The 12500-nt window shown below is 47.0% G+C and overlaps 1 protein-coding gene across 1 annotated transcript in view; it reads right to left on the reverse strand.

Moving 5' to 3' along the window:
* The window catches only part of abcc1 (ATP-binding cassette, sub-family C (CFTR/MRP), member 1), a 95762-nt gene that overhangs the window by 59138 nt on the left and 24124 nt on the right, over positions 1-12500 (reverse strand). The window contains exons 7-15 of the mRNA XM_052519810.1: positions 11566-11697; positions 11175-11402; positions 10578-10755; positions 10043-10204; positions 9344-9436; positions 8499-8564; positions 7184-7321; positions 6600-6746; positions 1379-1466 (exon numbers count right to left, since the gene is read on the reverse strand). Of these exons, the coding sequence (XP_052375770.1) occupies positions 1379-1466; positions 6600-6746; positions 7184-7321; positions 8499-8564; positions 9344-9436; positions 10043-10204; positions 10578-10755; positions 11175-11402; positions 11566-11697 (1232 nt within the window). The remainder of the gene's footprint in view (positions 1-1378; positions 1467-6599; positions 6747-7183; positions 7322-8498; positions 8565-9343; positions 9437-10042; positions 10205-10577; positions 10756-11174; positions 11403-11565; positions 11698-12500) is intronic.

Here is a 12500-nt window from a genome sequence, read left to right on the forward strand (position 1 = left end):
CACTCTGTGTGTGTGTGTTTCTCACTCTGTCTGTGTGTGTTTCTCACTCTGTCTGTGTGTGTTTCTCACTCTGTCTGAGTGTGTTTCTCACTCTGTCTGAGTGTGTTTCTCACTCTGTCTGTGTGTGTTTCTCACTCTGTCTGTGTGTGTGTTTCTCACTCTGTGTGTGTGTGTGTTTCTCACTCTGTGTGTATGTGTGTGTTTCTCACTCTGTGTGTGTGTGTGTTTCTCACTCTGTCTGAGTGTGTGTGTTTCTCACTCTGTCCGAGTGTGTGTTTCTCACTCTGTCCGAGTGTGTGTTTCTCACTCTGTCTGTGTGTTTCTCACTCTGTCCGAGTGTGTTTTCTCACTCTGTCTGTGTGTGTTTCTCACTCTGTCTGAGTGTGTGTTTCTCACTCTGTCCGTGTGTGTGTTTCTCACTCTGTCTGAGTGTGTTTCTCACTCTGTCTGAGTGTGTTTCTCACTCTGTCTGAGTGTGTTTTCTCACTCTGTCTGTGTGTGTTTCTCACTCACTCTGTGTGTGTGTGTGTTTCTCACTCTGTCTGAGTGTGTTTCTCACTCACTCTGTGTGTGTGTGTGTTTCTCACTCTGTCTGAGTGTGTGTTTCTCACTCTGTCTGAGTGTGTTTCTCACTCTGTCTGAGTGTGTTTCTCACTCTCTGTGTGTGTGTGTGTTTCTCACTCTGTCTGTGTGTGTGTTTCTCACTCTGTCTGAGTGTGTTTCTCACTCTGTCTGAGTGTGTTTCTCACTCTGTCTGAGTGTGTTTCTCACTCTGTCTGAGTGTGTTTCTCACTCTGTCTGAGTGTGTTTCTCACTCTCTCTGTGTGTGTGTTTTCACTCTGTCTGAGTGTGTGTTTCTCACTCTGTCTGTGTGTGTGTTTCTCACTCTGTGTGTGTGTGTTTCTCACTCTGTCTGTGTGTGTTTCTCACTCTCTCTGTGTGTGTGTGTGTTTCTCACTCTGTGTGTGTGTGTGTTTCTCACTCTGTGTGTGTGTGTTTCTCACTCTGTCTGAGTGTGTTTCTCACTCTCTCTGTGTGTGTGTGTTTCTCACTCTGTCTGAGTGTGTTTCTCACTCTGTCTGTGTGTGTTTCTCACTCTGTCTGTGTGTGTTTCTCACTCTCACTGTGTGTGTTTCTCACTCTCTCTGTGTGTGTTTCTCACTCTCTCTGTGTGTGTTTCTCACTCTCTCTCTGTGTGTGTTTCTCACTCTCTCTCTGTGTGTGTTTCTCACTCTCTCTCTGTGTGTGTGTGTGTGTGTGTGTGTGTGTGTGTGTGTGTGTGTGTGTGTGTGTGTGTGTGTGTGTGTGTGTGTGTGTGTGTGTGTGTGTGTGTGTGTGTGTGTGTGTGTGTGTGTGTGTGTGTACATATGTGACTCACAGCCTGCTACAGCCATGCGCTCCACACTGTCCTCCTGCAGCTCCTCATGAGACAGAAACACACACAGACGTTTCATAGAAACACTGGCCTGCAGAGAGAGATGGAGGGAAGGAGAGAGAAAGAGACAGGGAGAGATGGAGACAGATGGATGGAGGGAGGGAGAGAGAAAGAGACAGGGAGAGATGGAGACAGATGGAGGAAGGGAGAGAGAAAGAGACAGAGATGGAGGAAGAGAGAGAGAGACAGGGAGAGAGGGAGACAGATGGATGGAGGGAGGGAGAGAGAAAGAGACAGGGAGAGAGGGAGACAGATGGAGGGAGGGAGAGAGAGAGAGAGACAGATGGAGGAAGGAGACAGATGGAGGGAGGGAGAGAGAAAGAGACAGAGATGGAGGAAGGAGACAGCAGGGAGAGAGGGAGACAGATGGAGGGAGGGAGGGAGAGAAAGAGACAGGGAGAGAGGAGACAGATGGAGGGAGGGAGAGAGAAAGAGACAGAGATGGAGGAAGGAGACAGATGGAGGGAAGAGAGACAGACAGATGGATGGAGACAGATGGAGGGAGAGAGAGAAAGAGAGACAGAGATGGAGGAAGGAGACAGATGGAGGAGGAGGGAGAGAGAGAGAGACAGATGGAGGAAGGAGACAGATGGAGGGAGGGAGAGAAAGAGAGACAGAGATGGAGGAAGGAGACAGGGGAGAGAGGGAGACAGATGGAGGGAGGGAGAGAGAAAGAGAGACAGATGGAGGAAGGAGACAGATGGAGGGAGGGAGAGAAAGAGAGACAGAGATGGAGGAAGGAGACAGCAGGGAGAGGATGCATATTAGTGATGCGCAGGTTGATTCATAACCCGCAGTCCCCGCAGTTATATCTGCAGGAGGATGGGTTTAGGGTCATTACATATTGTGTGGCTGAAGGGTGGGCGGCTGAAGGGGCGGGTGGTTGGCTGAAGGGAGGGTGGTTGGCTGAAGGGCGGGTGGGTGGTTGGCTGAAGGGCAGGCGGGTGGTTGGCTGAAGGGCAGGCGGGTGGTTGGCTGAAGGGCAGGCGGGTGGTTGGCTGAAGGGCAGGCGGGTGGTTGGCTGAAGGGCAGGCGGGTGGTTGGCTGAAGGGCAGGCGGGTGGTTGGCTGAAGGGCAGGCGGGTGGTTGGCTGAAGGGCAGGTGGGTGGCTGAAGGGCAGGTGGGTGGTTGGCTGAAGGGCAGGCGGGTGGTTGGCTGAAGGGAGGGTGGTTGGCTGAAGGGAGGGTGGTTGGCTGAAGGGAGGGTGGTTGGCTGAAGGGAGGGTGGTTGGCTGAAGGGCGGGTGGGTGGTTGGCTGAAGGGCAGGCGGGTGGTTGGCTGAAGGGAGGGTGGTTGGCTGAAGGGAGGGTGGTTGGCTGAAGGGAGGGTGGTTGGCTGCAGGGAGGGTGGTTGGCTGAAGGGCGGGTGGTTGGCTGAAGGGCGGGTCGGCGGCTGAAGAGTGGGTGGGGGGCTGAAGGGCGGGTTGAATAAATAGAAGCAATCCCTTGATTGTGCAATTTAGGCTACATGGAGGTTGTTATATATTATTTCAGGCTATCTGACATTAGCACAGTATAGCCTGTTATCGCTAGAGTTACCAGTGTAGCCTGTCATCGCTAGAGTTACCAGTATAGCCTGTCATCGCTAGAGTTACCAGTATAGCCTGTCATCGCTAGAGTTACCAGTATAGCCTGTTATCGCTAGAGTTACCAGTGTAGCCTGTCATCGCTAGAGTTACCAGTGTAGCCTGTTATCGCTAGAGTTACCAGTGTAGCCTGTTATCGCTAGTTACCAGTGTAGCCTGTCATCACTAGAGTTACCAGTATAGCCTGTTATCACTAGAGTTACCAGTATAGCCTGTTATCGCTAGTTACCAGTGTAGCCTGTTATCACTAGAGTTACCAGTATAGCCTGTTATCACTAGAGTTACCAGTGTAGCCTGTCATCACTAGAGTTACCAGTGTAGCCTGTCATCGCTAGAGTTACCAGTATAGCCTGTCATCGCTAGAGTTACCAGTATAGCCTGTCATCGCTAGAGTTACCAGTATAGCCTGTTATCGCTAGAGTTACCAGTGTAGCCTGTCATCACTAGAGTTACCAGTGTAGCCTGTTATCGCTAGAGTTACCAGTGTAGCCTGTCATCGCTAGAGTTACCAGTGTAGCCTGTCATCGCTAGAGTTACCAGTGTAGCCTGTCATCGCTAGAGTTACCAGTGTAGCCTGTCATCGCTAGAGTTACCAGTGTAGCCTGTTATCGCTAGAGTTACCAGTGTAGCCTGTCATCGCTAGAGTTACCAGTATAGCCTGTCATCGCTAGAGTTACCAGTATAGCCTGTTATCACTAGAGTTACCAGTGTAGCCTGTCATCGCTAGAGTTACCAGTATAGCCTGTCATCGCTAGAGTTACCAGTGTAGCCTGTCATCGCTAGAGTTACCAGTATAGCCTGTTATCACTAGAGTTACCAGTGTAGCCTGTCATCACTAGAGTTACCAGTGTAGCCTGTCATCGCTAGAGTTACCAGTGTAGCCTGTCATCGCTAGAGTTACCAGTGTAGCCTGTCATCGCTAGAGTTACCAGTGTAGCCTGTCATCACTAGAGTTACCAGTGTAGCCTGTCATCGCTAGAGTTACCAGTGTAGCCTGTCATCGCTAGAGTTACCAGTATAGCCTGTCATCGCTAGAGTTACCAGTATAGCCTGTCATCGCTAGAGTTACCAGTATAGCCTGTCATCACTAGAGTTACCAGTATAGCCTGTCATCACTAGAGTTACCAGTGTAGCCTGTCATCACTAGAGTTACCAGTGTAGCCTGTCATCACTAGAGTTACCAGTGTAGCCTGGACAATTTATAGAATGACAAAAATAAAGAATTACAGGGGGCAGTTTGGGAAAACCTATCCCGTCCTAATCGTCCTCTGGAATAACGGACATTCCAATTTTCTGTAGTTACACTAGTCCCGTGTGAATAGGGCTTTATCCTTAATAATAAATATATAACCAACGTTCTGTAGGGCTTTATCCTTAATAATAAATATATAACCAACGTTCTGTAGGGCTTTATCCTTAATAATAAATATATAACCAACGTTCTGTAGGGCTTTATCCTTAATAATAAATATATAACCAACGTTCTGTAGTTACACTAGCCTCGTGTGAATAGGGCTTTATCCTTAATAATAAATATATAACCAACGTTCTGTAGTTACACTAGCCTCGTGTGAATAGGGCTTTATCCTTAATAATAAATATATAACCAACGTTCTGTAGTAACAAGCCATTTTGCCACAACTTTGGAAGTATGCTTGGTGTCATTGTCCATTTGGAAGACCCATTTGGGACCAAGCTTTAACTTCCTGACTGATGTCTTGAGATGTTGCGTAAAAATATATCCACATAATTTTCGTTTTTAATGTGGATAAAGGTACTTTTGTACATGTTTCCTCCAGCATCTTCACAAGGTCCTATGCTGTTGTTCTGGGATTGATTTGCACTTTTCGCACCAAAGTGCGTTCATCTCTAGGAGACAGAACGCATCTCCTTCCTGGGCGGTACGACGGCTGCGTGGTCCATTGGTGTTTATACTTGCGTAGTATACTATTGTTTGTACAGATGGTACCTTCAGGCGTTTGGAAATTGCACCCAAGGATGAACCAGACTTGTGGAGGTCTACAATTAAATCCTGGCTGATTTTTTTTTAAATCCCACGATGTCAAGCAAGGAGGTGCTGAGTTTGAAGGTAGGCCTTGAAATACATCCACATGTACACCTCCAATTGACTCAAATGATGTCAATTAGCCTATCAGAAGCTTCTTAAGCCATGACATAATTTTCTGGAATTTTCCAAGCTGTTTAAAGGCACAGTCAACTTAGTGGATGTAAACTTCTGACCCCCTGGAATTGTGATACAGTGAATTATAAGCGAAATAATCTGTCTGTAAACAATTGTTGGAAAAATGACTTATGTCATGAACAAATTAGATGTCCTAACCGACTTGCCAAAACTATAGTTTGTTAAGAAGAAATTTGTGGAGTGGTTGAAAAACTAGTTATAATGACTCCAACCTAAGTGTATGTAAACTTCTGACTTCAACTGTATACCATTCCATTACTATCAATACTATATTGGATTTTTTTCTTTTTACCTTATTTAACTAGGCAAGTCAGTTAAGAACAAATTCTTATTTTCAATGACGGCCTGGGAACGGTGGGCTACCCTGCCGACATGACTATATATCATTCCAATACTATCAATACTATATTGGACATGATTTGTCATGATCCTATGATGACAATGATCAACTTTTGATCAACGTTGATGGATTCATTCATTAGTAACTAACTGATTGATTAATTAATTGGCCAATGGACTGACCGATTGACTAATTGATATACCATACTGACCTGCAACACGAGGCTGAAAGATTGATTTATTGATTGATTGATCAATATCTTGTCCCTGGTCACCAGCAGCATGGTACATCTCACCGGTCTGTACAGCATATGAATCTGTGTGTGTGTGTCTGTGTCTGTGTCTGTGTCTGTGTCTGTGTCTGTGTCTGTGTCTGTGTCTGTGTCTGTCTGTCTGTCTGTCTGTCTGTCTGTCTGTCTGTCTGTGTGTGTGTGTGTCTCGGTGTGTCTCGGTGTGTGTGTGTCTGTGTCTATGTGTATGTCTGTGTGCGTCTGCGTGCGCATGCGTGTGTGTGTGTGTGTGTGTGTGTGTGTGTGTGTGTGTGTGTGTGTGTGTGTGTGTGTGTGTGTGTGTGTGTGTGTGTGTGTGTGTGTGTGTGTGTGTGTGTGTGTGTGTGTGTGTGTGTGTGTGTGTGGCCAATTCTGATATTTTGCCCAATTATTGGCAAGAGCTGATCTGATTGGTCAAACAACGTATTAGGGAAACATATAAATCAGAACTGGGCTGCGTGTGTAAACGCAGCCATAGAGTGATCTGCAGTACAGCCCTCAGCACATATCTGGTCCACACTGATGATGATCACATGTTACATGTTAATTAATTAATCACCTAGATGGAATCTGATTGGTTGGAGTTAATTGGTTAGTTAACTGTTTCACTTAATTGAATACATTGATGGATTTGATTTATAGATTAATACAGTGACTGATTTGATTGAATTTGCATATTGATTGATTTGTAGAATTTGCATATTGATTGATTTGTAGATAGATTATTTGATCGATTGATTTGCTGTCCAGACCTGATCAGCACACCTACCTGGACCATGCTGCTGATGACCATGGGCAGCATGTTGAGGGGGAAACGCAGGATGTTGAACAGAGCCAGAGACACAAATGCCTTCTGAGCATCCAGCACGTTCCTCTCATCTATCATCACATACACTGTGAACGTAGACAGCGCCACCTGGGGGATGGGAGGGGAAATGCATGTTATATATCATAATATAACAATATATAATATCACATAACCTGAACGTAGACAGCGCCACCTGGGGGATGGGAGGGGAAATACATGTTATATATCATATAACAATATAATCACATAAACTGAACGTACACAGCGCCACCTGGGGGATGGGAGGGGAAATGTTAAATGTTAAATATCATCATCAGATACGCTGAGGGAGGGGAGGTTAGAGACAATCAAAGACAATGTTAAATATTTATGTCAGGGACATAGGTGGATCAAGTGACCATGTAAGAGTGAGTGTGAGCATGCATGTGTGTGTGTGTGTGTGTGTGTGTGTGTGTGTGGTGTGTGTGTGTGTGTGTGTGTGTGTGTGTGTGTGTGTGTGTGTGTGTGTGTGTGTGTGTGTGTGTGTACATGTCTCTGTAACTCACCAGAAAGGGAGCACAGACCCAGGTGAAGGTGGATATGGCCCCCAGGTAAGCAGCCTTCTTGAGGACACGGAGCTCGCTCTCTCTGATGGCTGACACCTTGTCTTTGAAGGCCAGCTCCCACGCATACAGCTTCAACACCTTTAGGTTTAGGTTCAAGTTTATTTGAACATCTCGGTACATATTCAGAAACATTGATCAAATTTGTGTCTGACTGAGCTCGTCCGGCTGTGTCTGACTGAGCTCGTCCGGCTGTGTCTGACTGAGCTCGTCCGGCTGTGTCTGACTGAGCTCGTCCGGCTGTGTCTGACTGAGCTCGTCCGGCTGTGTCTGACTGAGCTCGTCCGGCTGTGTCTTGACTGAGCTCGTCCGGCTGTGTCTTGACTGAGCTCGTCCGGCTGTGTCTTGACTGAGCTCGTCCGGCTGTGTCTTGACTGAGCTCGTCCGGCTGTGTCTTGACTGAGCTCGTCCGGCTGTGTCTTGACTGAGCTCGTCCGGCTGTGTCTTGACTGAGCTCGTCCGGCTGTGTCTTGACTGAGCTCGTCCGGCTGTGTCTTGACTGAGCTCGTCCGGCTGTGTCTGACTGAGCTCGTCCGGCTGTGTCTGACTGAGCTCGTCCGGCTGTGTCTGACTGAGCTCGTCCGGCTGTGTCTGACTGAGCTCGTCCGGCTGTGTCTGACTGAGCTCGTCCGGCTGTGTCTGACTGAGCTCGTCCGGCTGTGTCTGACTGAGCTCGTCCGGCTGTGTCTGACTGAGCTCGTCCGGCTGTGTCTGACTGAGCTCGTCCGGCTGTGTCTGACTGAGCTCGTCCGGCTGTGTCTGACTGAGCTCGTCCGGCTGTGTCTGACTGAGCTCGTCCGGCTGTGTCTGACTGAGCTCGTCCGGCTGTGTCTGACTGAGCTCGTCCGGCTGTGTCTGACTGAGCTCGTCCGGCTGTGTCTTGTCTCAGCTCGTCCGGCTGTGTCGGTCTCAGCTCGTCCGGCTGTGTCTGTCTGGCTTAATAAACCCCAAACTGCAAACCCAGCCCATCTGGCACTCCAGCCAGGCTAGAGGAAACGCTGAAAGAACTGGAAGTATTTGACCCCAACCCTGACATGCAGAAACATACATATTGATACAAATTGAAACAGTATATAAACCTCAGGTCAAAAGCCATGTGATGTGATACAAATTGAAACAGTATATAAACCTCAGGTCAAAAGCCATGTGATGTGATACAAATTGAAACAGTATATAAACCTCAGGTCAAAAGCCATGTGATGTGATACAAATTGAAACAGTATATAAACCTCAGGTCAAAAGCCATGTGATGTGTTACCTTGATGCCGTTGAGAACTTCGTTCATCAGCTTGATGCGGTTGTCTTTACTCTTCATTTGAGCTACCTGGTGATCACAACACACAACGCTGGCTAGTACATCGCTGCTACATCTCTATTACATGTCTGCTACAATTCTATCACATATCTATTACGTCTCTACTACATCTCTATCACGTCTGCTACAACTCTATTACATCGCCGCTACATCTCTATTTCATCTCCGCTACATCTCCATTACATCTCGATTACATCTCTATTACATCTCTATTACATCACCGCTACATCTCTATTACATCTCTATTACATCTCTATTACATCTCTATTACATCACCGCTACATCTCTATTACATCTCTATTACATCTCTATTACATCACCGCTACATCTCTATTACATCTCCGCTACATCTCCGCTACACCTCTGCTACACCTCTGCTACACCTCTGCTACACCTCTATTACATCTCTGCTACATCTCTATTACATCTCTATTTCATCTCTGCTACATCTCTATTACATCTCTGCTACATCTCTATTACATCTCTGCTACATATCTATTACATCTCTACTACATCTCTATTACATCTCTATTACATCTCTATTACATCTCTGCTACATCTCTGCTACATCTCTGCTACATCTCTGCTACATCTCTATTATATCTCTGCTACATCTCTATTATATCTCTGCTACAACTCTGCTACAACTCTGCTACAACTCTATTACATCTCCACTACATCTCTATTACATCTCCATTACATCTCCACTACATCGCCGCTACATCTCTAGCGATACCTGGTATCAGAGTGATACCTGGTATGTCGTGAATAAGGAGTCAGAGAGGTACCTGGTATGTTTTGGTCTTCATGGCGATCACACCATTGATTGGCACCATCAGAACCATTACAGCCACGCCAGCCAGCACCGAGGGACCCAAGTTCTACACAGGACATGACATCACAAACCATTGAGAAATTGTTAAGATAACAACAGTCTCTGCTGCGTATGTAACGGAGATGGATTCAGAACCTCACTCCTTAGCTTGAAATGTGTCTACTTGCGCCATCAAAATGCTATCCAGATCACTACCAGTCAGTAACAAGTACCTGCCACAGGATGTACAGAACCAGTATGACCTCTTGGTTTATTAAAGATCTTTGGTGCGTACCAGCCACAGGAATTACAGGGCCCGTATGACCTCTTGGTTTATTTAAAGATCTTTGGTGCGTACCTGCCACAGGAAGTACAGGGCCCGTATGACCTCTTGGTTTATTTAAAGATCTTTGGTGCGTACCTGCCACAGGAAGTAGAGGGCCAGTATGACCTCTTGGTTTATTTAAAGATCTTTGGTGCGTACCTGCCACAGGAAGTACAGGGCCAGTATGACCTCTTGGTTTATTTAAAGATCTGTGGTGCGTACCTGCCACAGGAAGTACAGGGCCAGTATGACCTCTTGGTTTATTTAAAGATCTTCACTGCGTACCTGCCACAGGAAGTACAGGGCCAGTATGACCTCTTGGTTTATTTAAAGATCTTTGGTGCGTACCTGCCACAGGAAGTACAGGGCCAGTATGACCTGTAGAGGAGCAGACCAGATCATGTTGATGTAGGTGATGAGGTCCATGAAGCGCTGGGCGTCGACCGACATCAGGTTGACGATCTCTCCCACTGTAGACGTACGCCGTGCCGCGTTACTGATCACCAGAGCCTGGGAGAGGGCAGAGGTTAGAGGTTAAAGGTCATACAGGGGTTAAGGGTCAATGAAGGGTCTACAAAAGTCAGATCAATCGATCATCGGCAGAATATTGATTGATTGATTAGTATACCTACGATCAGTAGACAGACTCTACTATAGCGGTGTGGAGCATCATGACAAATTAACTCTCAATCAGTCACTTGTCAAATCAATCAATCGCTGATCAAATCATTCAGTCAATCGCTGATCCAATCAATCAATCACTAATCAAATCAATCAATCAGTCAGTCAATCGATCAGCAGAATATTATTATTATATTTTTTTTAAACAAAACCTTTATTTAAATTGTACCTTCATTTAACAAGGCAAGTCCAGAGTGATTACCTTCCTGTAGACAGCTCCTACTATAGCAGTGCGTAGCCTCATTCCCGTGACGAAGCACACATGGAAGTACTTCTGCAGGATGAGGGTCTGGAAGCAGGTGCAAACGAACAGCAGCGCGGTGTAGAAGTAGCCCTGCCACGAGGGGGCGCTAGAGTCGTTCACAAACTGGATCAGCAACCTGAGGGGTTGGAGGTCAAGGGGTTAGCAGGTCAGGGGTCAAAAGGGAATGACACAGCCTGAGAGACGATGATAAAAAGAGGTCAAATGTCAGTGGGAGATGGACACAAAAGGACACAAGGGTTCTTCTCGGTCCGTTTGGCGACGTGAGGGAAAAAAACCTCTGATTTCTAATAATTCTAAATGCACATGAACACAACAAAAGAGGTCAAACGTCTATATTTTCTGACGCTCAACAAGTTAACTACCCCCCACTAGAACAGAAACACCTACAATCCCCCCACTAGAACAGAAACACCTACAACTACCCCCCCCACTACAACAGAAACACCTACAACAACCCCCCACCCCCTAAAAGAGAAACACCTACAACTACCCCCCCCCCTAGAAGAGAAGACCAGACGAGAGTACCTCACCTACCTGAGTATATTCGGCCCCACGAACATGAGAATGTCCTGGATGATCTTGTAGAGAGAAGAGATGAGGAAGTAGGGTCCGAAGGTGAGACAGAGGGCCCAGAACAGAGAGGGTTCTCTTGTCTTCTGGGGTGTCTTCATAATCAGGATCTCTGACTCCTCTACGGGGACACCCTCCTTCCTCTCTCCCCGAGGAGCCTTCTTAGGGGAGTACAGAGTCTTCTCCTCCGGTCTGGGAGAAAGGGCGGGAGGGGGGGTTATTTAGCTTGTTTTCGTTGTTTGCTACAATGTGCCCTGATGAACATGACCTTTTGACCTTGCCTGAGTGCAAACGCGCCAATGACGTGCAAGTACGCGTGTGTGGAGGTGTGTGGTTCCTGGTGGGTTCTCCTGACCTTTTGACCTTCAGGCACTCGTTGTTCCAGCGTCGTACGAGCTGAGGGACGACCCTCTGGGAGCGGTCCTCTGAGTTCAGACACCACAGATCCTTCTGTTCTAATGGACGCTTATAACCTGTCACTATCAGACTGGAGGAGAGGGGGAGAGAAAGATGAGCGAGAGGGAGAGAGAGAAACACAGAGAGAGAGGGGGAGAGAGAGGGGGAGAGAAAGATGAGCGAGAGGGAGAGAGAGAAACACACAGAGATAGACGCAGAGAGAGAGACACACAGAGAGAGACACACAGAGAGAGAAACACACAGAGAGACACAGAGAAAGAAAAACACAGAGAGAGAGACACACACAGAGAGAGAGACACACACAGAGAGAGAGACACACAGAGAGAGAGACACACACAGAGAGAGACACACACAGAGAGAGAGACACACAGAGAGAGAGAGACACAGAGAGAGAGAAACACAGAGAGAAACACAGAGAGAGACACAGAGAGAGACACAGAGAGAGAGAGACACACAGAGAGAGAGACACACACAGAGAGAAACAGAGACACACACAGAGACACAGAGAGAGAGAGAGAGACACACACAGAGAGAGACACACAGAGAGAAACAGAGAGAGAAACAGAGAGAGAGAGAGAGACAGAGATAAACAGAGAGAGACACACACAGAGAGAAACAGAGAGAGACACACACAGAGAGAAACAGAGAGAAACACACAGCGAGAAACAGAGAGAGAGACACACAGAGAGAGAACAGAGAGAGAAACAGAGAGAGAGAAAGAGAGAGAAACAGAGAGAGAGAAACAGAGAGAAACAGAGAGAGAGAGACACACACAGAGAAAGAGAGAGAAAGAGACACACAGAGAGAAACAGAGAGAGAGAGACACACACAGAGAGAAACAGAGAGACACACAGAGAGAGAAACAGAGAGAGA

The sequence above is a fragment of the Oncorhynchus keta genome, chromosome 5, assembly GCF_023373465.1.
Source record: "Oncorhynchus keta strain PuntledgeMale-10-30-2019 chromosome 5, Oket_V2, whole genome shotgun sequence".
Taxonomy (NCBI): domain Eukaryota; kingdom Metazoa; phylum Chordata; class Actinopteri; order Salmoniformes; family Salmonidae; genus Oncorhynchus; species Oncorhynchus keta.